This window comes from Heterocephalus glaber, unplaced genomic scaffold (assembly GCF_053883595.1).
Source record: "Heterocephalus glaber isolate CG9 unplaced genomic scaffold, H.glaber_assembly_v1.0 deba00000347, whole genome shotgun sequence".
In the NCBI taxonomy this organism is placed as follows: domain Eukaryota; kingdom Metazoa; phylum Chordata; class Mammalia; order Rodentia; family Bathyergidae; genus Heterocephalus; species Heterocephalus glaber.
The window spans coordinates 5,867,408-5,883,844 of record NW_028258143.1 but is presented as its reverse complement, the minus strand read 5'-3'; the positions used below and the strand labels follow the sequence as shown (position 1 = coordinate 5,883,844).

Below are 16,437 nucleotides of genomic sequence, written 5' to 3'. Positions count from 1 at the left end.
TCCATTTCCATAGTATGGTGTTCTTATGGCCAAGCAAAAGCCTAACCAAGTGTAGACTTTCCTCCTCCCTTGACATACAGCTTTTTTCATATATCTTTACTATTTCTCATTTTCTGTCATTTTGGAGCAGGATATTCTTGGTCCCTAGAAAATTCTAGAGCTCCTAAGTGGAAGGACTCTTGATTCTTGAATAACAACAAAGAGGAAACCTACCCAATAATCAGTGATACACTTTTGTGTGTGTGTGTGAGACAAGGTCTGGCTATGTAGCTCAGGCTGGCCTTGAACTCATGGTGATTCTCCTCCCTCAGCCTCCTGAGTGCTGGGATTACAGGCATGCATCACTGTGCCTGGCTGTGATACTGTTATTGAACTCATATACGATTATTAAATGTAATTTTATTTTTATGCCATAATTGAGGAGTTTATAAAAGCAACTATTATCCTAATCTGTTATTTTAAAGAGATCAGTGTACTTTGTGAAAATTATACTTGTTTTATGTTGCTATCAATTTAATGAATAAATAAGTTAAATTTCTGTTCATACATTTGAAAGTTTTATCTAATGAAATTCATAATAAAACAAATATTTAAAAAAAATATTTACTTCCATAAAAATGAATCAATAATGATCTCTGTTCAGAAGTTTTTGAGGATTACAAAATTTCAAGTACTTTAGATACTCCTAGATTAAATTTATAAGATTACCTAGGTATACATTCAAATGAATTAAATGAATTAAGTTGCCAATTTTACAAATCATTTTGGAATCTATGCTTGAGGGTTCTAGAACGCAGGGATATTTTTTTATCTTTCTTTTTAATCTCATTTCATGTTGCACTAAGTCAAATATACGAAGTCAATGTAAAGTTTTACTAAATAGGTTGATTGTTGATGATACAGTCATGACCATGGATAAATAGTAAGAGTATAGTTTTTTTTTACAAAAAAAATTAAATTACTTAAAAATGTTATTGGGACATATTTTATCTGTAGTTAATGCTTTACCTAAGCATAATTGTTACTTTAGTTGCTTACAAAGACAATTATTCTCAATAAAACTAAACAATTAAACAAAAAAGATCAAATACTTTCAATATCTGCTTTTTCTTTTATATGACTGAGAAAAAAATCTCGAATCAAAACCACCATACATTGGAAAACAACCACCTTGACCTTAAAACAAGGCAATCTCTTTCTAGTCAAATCACTTAAGAGTCTGGCTCAAGGGAAAATATCAATTTTGGTTCAATATCCTGCAAATCTCAGCAGTCAAGCAGAAGAAAATATAACCCAGCATAGGAGCTGAATGTTGGTTTTACTTTACTTTTTCTTCTTCCTCCTTCTTTTCTGAATGAATTTGGGTATACGATCTAAGAAAAACTTCTGAATTTATCTTAAGGTATGGTAAAATGTAGGAATAATGGTGTCAAGTATTTAATTTATTATTTTTATTTTTATCATTTCCCTGTGATACTTATCAATCAAGATTCTCTTAGCTGTTGAAAATAAAATCTTGTGCCCGATCCATTGTTTACCGCAGACCTTGTTTTAGCCCCTTTCCCTCAAGATTGTCTCTTCAGTTTGCTCTGCAGTTGGTCCTAAGACCTCCTTCCAGAGGTGCCCACCCTATGCCGGGAGGAACGGACGATCTCCTCTGGATGAAAGAGGGACACAGAGAAGACTGATCAAGCAGGCTTTTCCGGATCTCCCCCATTTTATTACCAGTTGCTAATGCCCCTTTCATCCAATCAGATCTCTCCACGATTACCCATTCATTCATCAAACGTAGCACAAAAAACACACATTTCCCTGTGTTTTTTGGGTTTTTACTTCCAAAGGTTTCGGTGTCATGAGAAACTTGCAATAAATGCACTTGTTTGCTTTTCTCTTGTTAACATGTCTTTTATTATAGATCCTTCAACTGTAAACCTAGCAATGGCTAAAAAAGTCCTTTCCTTTCCTACATCCTCATTCCCAAAATTGCTCTGTGGTTTGGTTTTTTTTGCCTACTGTGCCCTGTATACATTTCATCTTTATTCCTAGGCCATACATCATTTTTCCTTATCTCCTCTACTCTTTCTCAATACTTTTATGATATAATGAATCGAATCTATATGAAATAATCCTTTTTCAGGAGAGCCTGTAGTAGAAAGAGAATGGGGCTTGTAAACAAGAAAGTTATCTTTAATGGGGTAGGATACTGGTCTCATCATTTCATTCATCAAGGTGTCAGAAATATTAGAAATATTAGTTATTATTTTTGAAGTAACATGAAGAAGAAACTTCTAATATTTTACAAGTCAAAACTATTAAAATGTTTTATAGGTTTCGCCTTATTTATAAATCTGTCCAACAGTCCTGCAGGCTGTGAACCATTATTAAAATTTTTATGGTAACAAGATGAAAGCAAAAAGAAGCATCTAAAGTCACATAGTTCATAGCCGGGCAAGCCAGGATTTGATCTCAGGGAGGTGACTGCCAACCAAGATCTGAGCCTTTAAACAAGTAGAGCCCAAGAAGCATCTGACAGAAATGCTATTTTTGATGTTTGTTGGACTATGATCACTACAGTACCTTCCAACTCTAATGCTGCCACAGAAATAATTTTTGAAAGTTTTTCAAGGAGCCACCAGAAGGAAATGTTGCTAAAAACTTGAAAGTGAGAGGAAAAATCTCAAGTACTTCTGGAAAAACAGCCTGCTTTCATGAGTCAATGTCAGCGTCTAAAAAGGTTGGCTTAAAAAATACATGTTCTTATCTTTTCTTGGTAGATTTGGATTGGAGCATGGTTCAAGTCTTAATGAAAGTCTGGGGGAAATTATTACATGTTAAAACTGTGAGAAACTAAAAACAAACAAAAATGAAATTTAGACAGATAATAATGATATTTCCACAAAAGCCTTTAGATGCAGAGAGAACAGGAGGTAGAGAAAAAGCAAGTTAAAAATATAGCCGAAATATATATTGTTTACTACTTATTTCACTAAGAAACTTCATAATAAACAGTGTTCCCTTTTAAATAACAGTTCAGTTGAATAAAAATCCTGAGTGCATAATTTAAAAATATATGGCCAAGTAAATGTTTGGGAGGTAAAGCAAATCTTGTATTTCTAAACCCATTAGGGGAAACTCTAAAAGTTAGGTCAAATAATTATTATATTGTATTTCTGAAGTAATGTTAAAACAGACATAGCCAAAGACATATCACTCTGCCCAGTTAAAAAAACAGGAGAAATTTTAGTGGTGGAATGTTACCTGAAAGGTCAGGTGCAGTTATTATATTATATTATTATATTATTATATTATATTATATTATTATTATATATATTATATTATATTCCTTTAGAGTAGGCCAAACGTAGCACCACATTAATCTTAGCCAAATTTCTACTAAGACAAAAGCACAATATAGTTGAAAGTGTTCTATTGACCATAGGCCTATATTTTTAAAACAACAGAGTTCCTCCTTCTTTGATACCTATAATTCATGATTGAGAAACTGTGCTAGAGAAACAGCAAACAAAAGATTATAAAAAATCTATGGTGAAAAATGATATAGGACAAAATTACATTTAAACAGTTACTAGGCCCAAAGGAATTCAGCAGAGTATAAGTACAATGTGAGAGTTTCTACTTCTAATCCTGTTGACAAAAATTACAAAGTGTGATTTTTTTTCTTCATGTAATGACAGGGAGAAATAGAAAGCTTGAGAACATAAAATATGTTATTGTTCACAAAAAGGGATGATGTTCTCATATATTATATTTCAGAATGGCAGCTTTATTTGCAAGGCTCTCTGGATCTTTGTTTATAAGAATGTGGAAGGAGAAAAGTAGTAGAATGAGATGAGAAACACAGTAGCTCCAACTCTTAACATTTTTAAGAGGTAAGGCAATCGAAAGGCTAATCTAAAAGTCAGTACAGGCAGGAGAAAACATGCAAGCAAATATATTACTAAACAGGATGCCAAACGAATGTTGTTAGCACATTTGTAAATTTCCAATTCTTTCCTACTATCCTTATCCAAGCACCCAAACAAATCAGTTTAAATACAACTTCTTTTACTAATGTCTTTTGAAGCATCACTGCAGTCAAGTAACCATCTGCTGCAAATACAAATAGAGCTACATTCAAGAATTATATTACACAGCCTTCCTAGCAAAGATCTTACGTGCAAGCTGTTCTTGTCAAAATCAGAACCATTGTGATGATGCATCTTAATGTTCAATCAGACTTTAAGTAAAGAGTGACAAAAGTCCACATATGGATGACAGCTGTTTCTTCAGTAAATATTTTCCCATTTATTGAATGGAGGCTTATGGTAGTTTAGGATATGTTCCATCAGACATTTCAGCCTGAACTGCCTGAGGACTACTAAAACAATGACAAGAATAAAATTTCAGTTTTCAACTCTCTGCTGCAATTTATATCTTCAAAAACAACAGCTACTTCAATTAAAGTAGTACATTATGCCATCAATTTGAGTAGTACACTATTGCCATTAGTTTGAGTAACACATTATGCCATTAATTTGTCATTCATTTCCTTGCCCACTACTGACAGGTGAAAAAATTGAATTTATGGAACTCTATTTTCTGTCCCTTACTCTCTAATAATACCAGCATATTTGTAAAATAAAGCCATAATTAGTTTCTGTATTGATTTTCTAAATGTCTGAATGAAGTTCACTGTAATTTAAACATTTCACGGCCATATTTTGACAAACAGTGAAACATTAAAAAAGATTAATGAGCCTATTATCTAAAAGAAGGTCTTATAAAACGAGGCCTCTTTTTAACCAATAAAGTGGCTCACAAATTAAAATATTTCAATAAAAGAAGTTGGATTCGGAGGAGGACTTCATTAATTGCATGGTAATATTCAGTTTATATTTCAATAGCTATCAATACAAGAGTCTAACAAATATACCCTTAATAGTTCAGTAATACTCTTCAAAATACTTTGTATCCCTTTTATAAATTTTAAATGTAGTGGAAATAAATATGTTAATGGAATATTATTCAAGTATATCTGTGAACTTTGCTAACTACAGGGCCCACTGCTAGGTAATGACAAGTCTATCTTTTTATCCTAAAACCATCCTGAGCATTCCTTTGGTGTTCATGTCTTACAAAAGAAGAAGGTGGTTGTGTTTTAGGCTAGGCCTGACATATTGACCTGGTATTTCCTCAAGTTCTGAATAGTGAATTAGTCTTTATTACTGTCTGAAATGAAGGAGCTAAAATCAACAATTTTCTTTTAAAATGTTGAATCTGCTGTGTTTACTTTCCATGAATCTTTTCAGTTTTTAATTTTTTAATGAAAACTTGTGCAAACTGAATATGATAGAAAAGAATTTCTTACCCTGCAATTGGATCTACTGCTATTGCCTTAGGATTATGAAGATCCAGATCAAGCAAGGTGACACACACAGATCCGTTGAAATTACAAACAAAGATTCTGTCACTGACATGGTCCACAAAATAGAGATTTCTGGTAAGCCAGTCAATCGCCATTTGTTCCACATCTGAAAAACACATATACGAGACCACTGAATCATAGGTACAAATTTGTCATCAAAAACCAGAGTATATGACTTCCCAGACTATCATAAAGGACACTCCAAAAGTATAGATGTTTTTAAGATAAGAAATTTCAAAATCTTGGGTTATGCCAAAGTTAATTACTCTCACATGTAAGATAGCTGTTTCTTATTTCTTTCTTACTATCTGAAGATCGAGGATGACCTAGACAAATAGACAAAGAAGTTCCACATCTTAAAATACAGTGATTTACAGTACAACATTTCTCTTAGTTTTTGTGTTTGTTCAAAACAGTTAATTTAATCCCATGAACACAACAAGTTCAAAAACACACCTCAGAATCTGTAGTAATAAGAGAATACCTCTGATAAACTTAAGGTCAACCTTTGTTTTCAGATCCTTTTCTATTATTCCATCCAAATCTGCAGAGCTTCCACAGGTACAAAAAAGAGCATAAGATTCCTTTATTTTTTTAAAAAAAACTTAGAAATAAAGCAAAAGAAGCAATGACAGTTTTTTTCAATGGTGCACTAAGACATCGCAAAAGGCCTACTTGAGGGTTAATTCTTTAGAGTGCTATCCAGTAACACTTTTTATGATGAAGGAAATATAGCATATCTATGCTTTTCAATAAAGTAGCTACTATCCCAATGTGTTTATTGAGCCTTTAAGTCGTTACTGTGGCTGGGAAACTGAACCTTTAGAATATTGCATTTTAATTAACTTTGTTTAAATTCAAATGACGTAGGTAGTCTTGTGTTCATGAGTGTATTAAACTCTTAACAAGTAGCTACTATGGATAGATCTAGAGAATGTGTCTCTGTTCGATTTGAGTGTTTTCTATTTGATCAGATCTATACACTGTGAAATTATGTTAATTTGTAGATAATTTTCTAGTAGAAAGAATATCCTAAGACTGTGGTTTTATGGATCTCTGAGGCTCAAATGTTTTTATACCTAGCTTACAAATCTTATTTAAAATTATTTTTCTTGAAAATGCTTGTCAATACTCAAACTCACTAATGCTTTTTGATTAGCAAAACTAGTCTGGTTTCTTCAATAATTCAATCAATAAATTTCTAACTCATGTTAAATCTAGATTTTTATGAAAGTGATGATTTCAACTTTTGAAAATTACAGTAGTTTCTCCTTATTCCACCTCACGGCAGCTATAACCAAAATAGTATCAAACTCAAAGTATGGTATGTTTTCCTTTTTATGCATACTTATAATAAAATTTATTTATAAATTAGGCACAGTAAGAAAAGAAACAAGTAATAATAAAATCGAACAATTATATACTACACTGTTATGTGAATATGGTCTTTCTTTCTATCTCTCAAAAGGTTTGTCACACCCGACTGATCATGCTATCAGTAACTAAAATCACAGAATGCACAACCACAGGTAAAGAGAACATACTATTATTTTGGTACTTTTGTTTGTTAATTTGGTACTATTGCTTGGGCTCAATACAGATTTATGACTGAGTAAGCAGAGTGACAGTCTTGACAACAGGCTACTTCAAAATATAGTTTCCTGACATACTGAATATTCTGATTTGAAGGAGTGTGAGGAACAGCAGGGACAGGTAGGGCTCTGTGACCTCCTCCTTCTCCCCTGAATCAGGTCATAAGACAGATCCCCATGGGAGAGGTGCCATCTCTCTCCACAGAGGAAAGGAATATCCTTAATCATGAAGACAGAGAGACATGTAGAAAATACTGGCTAGCAGACCCTGATAGATTTCCCACAATACTTAGCTTCTACCCATGCCCAATCATGTTTTTCTATAATTTTTTATCCTTCAACAAAACACTCAGGCTTAACCATTTTTTCAGGTCTTCCTTTTCTCTATTTCCTTATTAAATAAATCTGTAGAGGTTTCTTTTGTTAATATATCTTCTGTTAGTCAAATGTGTATTGTTCCAGCTGGAGAAAATAAGATGGGTATAGGGAAAAAAATTTTTCCCCTGGCCTTTAAGAGACTACTTCTGGAATCTGAACCCCTATATTTTTTCTATTCTGTGCCTCAAAATACTTCCTTAGTAATACGCTGCTTCAATGAATGACATTCTGTCAACAGAGAGACTAACAAAGTCACATATGCCAGCATTATCATTCATTTTTTCAAAATGAGATAGAAAAAGGAGCACTTTGAGAATTTTTACCATTGTCTGCAGGGATCAACAGAAAGTGTATATTGTAATGATTTATAGGTCATCTATTATAGTTTCATTCTGGAATTATGTAGTATTTATGGAACCATAAGTACTTAAACATTCCCCAAACTCTGAGAATCTTATTTTAATCCAGTCAGCTACCAGGATTTTTAAGAGTAGGAATTATATCTCTGTGTTCAGCAATCTGTAAAAGTATAATGTGTTCTGAATTTGAGTTATTTTCCAGTAGAATATCAGCTAGGGCTCAAATCCACTGTTTCAAATACTATTTCAAAAACCTCAGGTTCAGATACAGTATATACCAGACTCCATTCGGTGACCCTCACGCTGGGCATGTAGTTGCTTCAGTCTATGTAACTGAAATTTCACACAAAAGAGTTGTTAGCATACACATTCATTCAATTTGATATTTCTGAAAAATTCTCTCCTATTGAAATAATGGGTATTGTTAACAATCAACAAGTTAGAAATAGGTCTCACAGGAGAGTCTAATAAGGTAAATACTTTCTAATTGTAGAGAATTGATTTTGTTTCTTTTCCTTACAGTTTGTTTCTATCTTTAATGTAGTTTGTATTAAAGCTGGAGCATTTAGGCAACTAGACACAGCATTCAAGCAAGGAGACTAATAAATAAAAATGTATATATAATATTGAGGCTCAGGAAATAGTCCCTCAAGCCTGGAATGCTTTGAACAAAAGAAGATTGGAAGACCTTAGAAGTGAAGATTCTAATCTTCTACACTCTTACTAACTCTCATTCCTCTATTCCAAAATGAATCCTAGAAACTATATTCCTTTTTTCAAAAGAAACTAGATATTTTTTCCTCAAAGAAAGCCATAAAACCAAGAAGTATTACTGTACCCTTCCTCTACCTCTTTCTGGAGGAATTAGCCTTGAAGAAATTCTCTGACCTACATTGTCTGATAATAGGTCATAAGACCTCATTTCAAAGCAGTCCTGGCCCTACCTGAGAGGAAGAAATGCTATATAGAGAGGCCAAGAAGAAATGGAGAACACAAGGATCACCAGATCCCCCTCAATCTATCATTATTTCATCAGACCCTTTTGTCCAATCATCTTTCTACATGGAGGCCCACTCTATGTGGAGGAATGAAGCGTAAAATCAGTTTTCTCAGGGGCTCTGTGTCTTCATTTCTGAAGGTGTGCATGTAATGGAAAAAATGTGGTTAAATAAATTTGATTTGCTTTTATATCATCAACCTGTCTTTCATTATACAATTTTCCACACTGACCCTTATGATGGGTAAGGAGATGTAATACACCTTTCTACTCCTTGACAGATAGATAGATCAATAGATTGATCGACTGAGTAGTAGAGCAGATAGATAAGTCGCTAAATCAATAGCTTTATTTATCACTACATGTTTGCAGGACATAATGATTATACTATTCATGAGGAGTTTGTGCATGTACATAACACATCTCCATTCTTCTTTTCATCTCCTTCTCTCTTTCACTTTATCTCTAGGTTTCAAAAGATCTAACTGCCTTTTTCTATCTATCTTTTATTTTTATTCTTTATTTATATTTTGGGATTCTCATATAAGAAAAACCATGTGATATTTAAGCTTCTGTGTCTGCTTTATTTCAATTAACATTATGGTCTCCAGGTGCACCCATTTTCCTACAGATGACTCAAGTGTATCCTTCTTATTATAGAGTAGTATCCTATTGCATAGAAAAAAATCACAATTTCTTTATTCATTTGTTGATGGAAATATACATGGCTTCCAAGATTTAGCTATTGTGAGTTGTGCTGCTTTAAACATGGACATACACATATCTTCTTAATTTCTTCAGGTCTTTGGGGGAGATACCTAGAACTGGAATAGCTGAGTCAAATAGAATTTCTAGTTTGGGGCTTTTAAAAATTTTTTTATTGAGTTTATTGATACATTCAGGTACACCTTATGATCACACTCATCACTGAGAATTTGTAGCTGTACATGATATATCTTGATTCTTATTTGTTCCCATTCCTCTGCCCAATCTTCAAACTCTCCACATCCCCCATATATATAAGCTTTGTTTCCATTTTTTTCCTCACTTTAAATTTTTTCCTTTCCCGTCTTTCCTTTCCCTTGGCCCCCCTCCCTAGTTCCCCTTTTCCTTTAAGCCTTTTCTTCCTATTTCACAATATCTACTATACATTCTGGTCCTCGTTTACACCTTCAGTTTCTCCCACCAGACACATGTGTGTCTTATTTATTTCACTTACGAGTATGGCTTCAAGTTGCATCTATTTAGCTGTCAATGTCTCAAGTTTATATTTCTTTATGGCTGAGTAGTACTCCATTTTATTCAAAAAAATAACACACACACCTTTATCCACTCACTGGTGGATGGGCTTTTAGGCTGTTTCCAAGATTTAACTATTACAAACTGCACTGTTAAAAAAATGGATGTGCACATATCGCTGTGGTATGATACTTTTAATTCCTTTGGGAAGATACCTTGCAGCAGAATAGCTGGATCAAATGGAACCTCTAATCCTAGTTTTTTGAGGAATATCCATAATGATTTCCACAGAGGTTGCACCAGTCTGCACTCTCACCAACAGTGGAGCAGGGTTCCTCCTCCCCAAAGCCCTAGTTTTGTCTTTTGGGGGAATCTCCGAACTGCTTTTCAAAGTGGTTGAACTACTTTACATTCCCACAAAAATAAATAGTTTAACTAAATGTAATAAGCATTTAAATGTTTCTGAAACCAAAAGAAGCTTTTCCCTCCACCTTCCCGGCTACAAAGCTTTTAAAACTCTCAATTATTTTTCCTTCTACAGAATTCTGAAAATGATTTGAATATTTTAGGAGACAGTTGAGTATTCTAGATAACTTATTCTGTATTTTATTTTTATTTGGGTGAAATATAACAAAATTCTTCCGAGAATTTTGAAGATAGCCATAATAATTTTAGGAAATTATTAAAATATAAATCTTTAGTAAGACCTCCATTATTTTACTGCTATTAAATCAAAGTTTTAAATATCATCCTGCTATTGCATTTTCTTAATTGCTTTTCATTCTTCCTCCAACCAGCATACATTTTGCTCTCATTGTTCCTTATAAATGGTTCTTACTTTTGCCACTCAGAGGTTTAGGTTCAACTCTAATCAAATTTGACTTGTTCCCTTGTAAGAAAAGAAGATTAGAACATACAAAGTAACAGCTGAGATGTCTGTGCATAAGAAAGGCTGTGAGGACACAGTGAAAAAGTTGATGCTTATAAGCCCTTGAAATTTTCAGCCTCTATAACTAAGAAAATAACTTTCCACTGTTTGACTCACAGTTAATCTTTTGTTATGATAGCTCTATGAAAGTAAAATAACTGCTCAGGTATTGTTCAAGAGATTGGCCCACATCACAAAATCATTAAGAAGAGAAGTGACATTTTGCCAAGAAAAAAATGTAAAAGACTTAGCTGTGTATCATTTTAATGTCATTGTGGACCATTGTTTAATAGATTGACCCAAGGATCAGCTAACTCTCCTGGGAAACACACCTTTGATTGACTTACAATTTAATATTGATCATTAAGCCCCATTCACTATGAATTTAGACATTAATTATAGAATGATAAATTTCTCATGACTTCCCTATTTTGAAAATATTTTGAAGCAATTTTTCTTTTCCTGGTCATTAATTGCTATCTTATCTTCTATATCTGAAATTCTGTCCTCACATTGGCTCATTCTGCTGTGTAGACTTTCAATGGAGTTTTTCATCTCCTGGAAATCTATTTGCATCTGTTTTATGGATTCCATTTGTTTCCTATGTCGGGATTCCATCATGTTTCTCAGCTCCTCTCTAGATTTATTAAACATGTCTTGCACTAGGAGCACAATTTCTCCTGTTATCTGAGAAATTATTTCTGATTTCATTTTTTCCAGATCCCCTTTTGTGGCCAGTTCAGTGGGTCCAGGTGGTTGAGTATCAGAGTGTTCCATCTCATTTCCCTTTGGGGTTGCTGTAAGTGATCTGGAAGTCTGGTTTTGAGACTTATTTGCGTGTTTTCTCATTTCGACGTGGTGGGGGGCAGGGGGTGCTGTTGGCATCCGTGCGGTTCACCTCCTCTGAGCTGGGAGAGGTAGGACAGAAGGCAGCCCAAAAGCCCTTTCTTCTGGGCTGGAAGCAGCGGGAGGGAGGGATGGTGGCCAGGAAGCCCCTTCCTCTGGACCAGGAGCAGTGGGACGTTGGCTCAGAAGCCCCTACCTCTGGGCCAGGAGCGGCGGGGGCTATTTTGAAAATATAAACCTAAAAATTATACTTTAATTGTTCTTAAAGCATGTCTACTATATCTTTGCATAAATCATGTTTTTAACTTTGGAAATTAGGCACTGACAAATGTTTGCACTTAATTTATTTTGCGATTATTTACTACATGATTCTCAAACAGCCAAAAATGGTAAATTAAGTGTCTATAAGGATCAGAAACATAAGTAGACAAAATTTATTAATAAAGATTATGTAAAATCTAGATGAATGTTAGAAAGCGTACATCTACCTAAAAAGTCAGTCTCAATTTTAGCTCTTGGTTTTTGATATAGAAAAGTTTCATTGTTTCAAAAAAGCTCAAAATATCGATTTGAATTGAAATCTTCCAGTTTTTACATGTTATGCTAACATTTAAAAATTGTAACAACTTTTGTATATCAGACAAAACTGAAGCCACATTAGATCAAACCTGTGATTACACTAAAGCCAAGAAAACACTGCATATAATTTAGCTTATTCTAGCCTTCTAATTAAAGCCATATTTTGGAGAAGCTTGCTAACAGGTAGCATAAAAGTTTTTGTCCTTATAGTAAAAAAATAATTTTACAGTGCTCAGAGGATTAAATCAAATAACAAATATTAGAAAGTAGTTCCGTGACATGCAGGAGACATTTTACAAATATTAGTTGCTTTCCAGCAGAAACTAAAGGATTGCACCTTAGTTTATAACTGTGGGACTGCTTGTGGTGTGTGTATTCCAGAGAAGACACATTACTAAATACAGCCATAAGTTAACTAATGCTAAGAAATGCACTTAATAGCTTCATAATTGTTAAATATGCCCACAAATTCTTTGATGCTCATCCTGTCAAGAAGTGGAGCTTAAGGGCCAGGGATTTAGCTCAGTGGTTCCGCTGCCTGTCTCACCAGCACAAGGACCCAAGTTCGATCCCTGGTACCAAAAAAAAAAAAAAAAGAAGTGGCGCTTAATTGTTTTCCTCTTGATTGTGTGCTCTTCATTGTGACTCCCTTCTACCAAACACAATGTGACAGAGATGACGATGTATGATTTGGCGGGTAAGTCGTAAATGGCACTGTAACTCCCATTTCATTCTCTCTTTCTCTTTGGATCACTCCCTCTGGTAGAACCTGCTGTCATGCTACGAGGGCACTTCAGTAGTTCTGTCCAGAGGCTCTTGCTGGGGGAAACTGTGGCCCCCTACCAGCAGGCACAAGAATAAGTTCTGACCTGGATGCCTGAAGTCCTGACAACATCTTGACTGCAACTTCAGAAGAGCCCTCATGACACAAACTCCTAGCTAAGCCACTCATGACTTTCTGTCCCTTAGAAACTTCAAGATTATAGATGTTCCCTGCTTTAAAGCTACTAAATTTGGGGGTACTTTGTTGTGTAGCAACATATAGCTAATAAAGTTGTTGAGTCCATGTAGTTTTTAAATATAGATTGTGTGGGCTTCTCAGTATTTGGATATCTTTTTTAGAATTCTATCCAAATTTAACTGTTGGATTCTTTTAAATTGCCCCATAGTGCACTTACTGGTGAAAATAAAATGACAATGTTCTATAAATGCTCAAAAAGGAACTCAGAAACATAAAAACAAATGTTTTTTGGGGAAAACGTTTGTTTTTAAATAATTGTGTCTCTGTTGCAAAACTAGTTCATTTGGGCATCCCCCAGCCCCGGATTCCAAGGACAGAGCCAGACCACATTACAGGAGGTTAAGGTCTCTACTGCTCACAAGTCCAGCAAAACTCAGGAGACAGAATTTTGGTGGAAGAAAAAAAAATCATTTAAAACTAGCTCCAAGAAAGATTAGGATCCTCTTTGTTGCCTCAAATCTTTATTTCCCTGTTCTCAGGTGTGGGAAAGGTTTTTATTGTTAGCGGGAAGAAGTACAGGGAGATAATCAACAAGGAAATCCCACACCATGATGAGACCTGGGTGCTGTCGTGTTTACAGCACTCTGTTCCATTCTACTTTCTCCTCTAACCTCTGTGGCCATGATCTGAAAGTTTTTTTCCATATAGACCTCCCACTTCTCCACCAGCCCATTCCTGTGAGTCCAAGAGAGGAGGGGATGTGTATAAAGGCTTCTTTTAGAAAACTGAGTATAAAATTGGATGGCCTGTTAAAAGACCAGTGGACAAAATAAATTTGGCAAGGAAGAAAGCTCTGTTGGAAACTTTCTTACTTTTTCTTTTTTCCAAGAAGCAGATCAGTGAAACAGTAACACTAGTACTAGTGTTATGAAGAAAATAATACAGGATAATGGCTGCATGACTGGTTAGATAAGGCATCCTGGTAAAAGTGATACATAAATTGCAATGACAAGATGCTGGGTAAGTGGGACTTAAAATTTAAGGGCTTAGCAAGCAGAAATGTGCTTGGCATATTCTGAAAATGAGGAGAGTGGGTAGAAGGAGCTGCATCAGACCTAAAATGTAAGTGAATGAGAAGGGATGGAAGAACAGAGAGGTGGAGGGTACATAAACTGTGGTAAAATGATGGATTTTATAATACCTACATCATAAAATTAGGAAACTACTCTTAAACATTATTTTTAATAACACAGTAAATATGCATGACTTAAAAAGTAAAATAGCCCATCAAGGCTCATGATGAAACACCAGAGTGTCCACTGCATCCCTTATGATTCTACAACAGTTTTAGCTATGTGAATTACCCACATTTCCTCCCATAATTTTGTAGAACATGCTTCTTCTGTTTTTTTTTTTTTTTTTTTGGTACAGGGATCGAACTCGGGTCCTTGCACTTGTGAGGCAGGCAGTGGAACCACTGAGCTAAATCCCCTGCCCTACTTCTGTTATTTTTAAGGTTTAAAAATTTATGTATGATGAACTTTTACTACTCTTGATAAAACTAGGATATTATTTAAACTTCTTTACACACATGTATATAAATATAAATTCACATATTCTTCTCACCCTCCTACAATCAGTTTTTAATTAATATCCACTGTTGTATAATTATGACTATATAACTTGTTGTTCATCAGTGAGAAAGTTTAATATGGTTATACTCCCACTTTGAAAAACTTTATATTTTTTCTAGAGGTTAATTACCTCATATTTCAACTTTTTTTGTATAATACATCACTGAGTAATTCTTCAAAAGAACTCTAAATCTCCCCATAATAGAAAAACAATCAGTATCAGGTTTTTCGTGTGTGTGTGTGTGTGTGTGTGTGTGTGTGTGTGTGTGTGTGATAGTTTGGTTTTTTTGTTTTTTGTCTTTTTTTTACTGTTTGGTATCCTTCCTGTTGCCTACTTTCCACCTGTTACAATCTGAACTTGTTTGCTCCCAAGTCATGGTTGAGACTTCTGTCTTTTACTAGCTCAAACATTTCCTGTTTCTGAAATTAAATATCCTATCTTCCATCAAATTGTAGTGTGCTTGGTACATGGCAAACACACTACAAGGCATGGCATGGTAAAATGGAATTTTAAAGGTTAGATATTTTCCCCCTTCAGAAATAAATGGCTTCTCCAAACTTCCTAAGGTTTAGGGCATAAACATCATTTTCTACTCTTCTTAGCCCAGAAAAATGGACCAAATGTACAGATGTGGGCACCAGAAGGTTGACTTCTTCTAACTTCCTCTTGCCAAGGGTGTAGCCACTACTTTCTCCTTTTAGCATAGATAAGCAGAAAGAATATGCAGATGCTGGCCCCAAGAGCTCAGGGTCCTGGACAGGTGAAACAGTTCTAGGGTCCTTTATTGTCCATGTATCTCATGCTAACTCTGTTCCTTACAAGACACTTGGACACCTAAACACAGAGAGCTGGTGATCTGCAGCAAATGAAGCCTGCTAACCCCCTGGGAGGGAGGTAGCTTTGAATATAACATTTTAACTTTTCACCAAAATGAACAGCTTCTTTTGGTTTGTCAGCAGGGAACAAACAGACTTGAGGAAATAGACCTGGGGATAAGAACCTGAGGGGTCCTTAACAGTTGGAAAAAAAGTCTGGCTGTGGGGAGTGAGGTAGGAAACTTAGAAGCCAGGTTATTCATAGGAAAAGGTAATCCTTTTCTTACTAGCCCTGTCCCATGCTCCCACTTTCAGAGGTGTCCAAGAGCTCTAATTTTTTAGTCTTTCTTGAGTTCTCTTATCTTGGCATCCTATTTGCACCCACTTAGCAAAACAGAACATTAGAAGTTATTCATTTTTATTTCCATCATCTGTATCATATTGTCAAAAAATTACGTACATACTTCACTTCTTCTGATATTTTTCAATTAATATAGTCAAAGAAATTTATTTACTGTATTTATAGTAGAATTTATAGTAAAATTTCAATATATAGTAGAATTTCAAGAAAGAAATGATATAATATAAACATTTGCCCTTGGCTTTGTTCAATAAAAAGTCTCTGGGAATAGTTTCTAGTAAAGAATTAAAATGTCTGTTTAGTATTTTTAAAATATCATTCT

The 16,437-nt window shown here is 34.6% G+C and overlaps 1 protein-coding gene across 11 annotated transcripts in view; it reads right to left on the bottom strand.

The window, feature by feature from the left end:
• The window catches only part of Lrp1b (LDL receptor related protein 1B), a 1,848,437-nt gene that overhangs the window by 974,677 nt on the left and 857,323 nt on the right, over positions 1 to 16,437 (bottom strand). For 10 of the 11 annotated variants that reach the window (XR_015445151.1, XM_087195526.1, XM_087195530.1 and 7 more), the window contains one exon: positions 5,369 to 5,531. The exons of the other annotated variant lie outside the window; for it this stretch is intronic. Coding sequence is in view for 9 of the 10 variants with exons in the window: in XM_087195526.1 (XP_087051652.1) it covers positions 5,369 to 5,531 (163 nt within the window). In the remaining variant the exon portion in view is untranslated. The remainder of the gene's footprint in view (positions 1 to 5,368; positions 5,532 to 16,437) is intronic. 11 annotated transcript variants of the gene reach the window in all.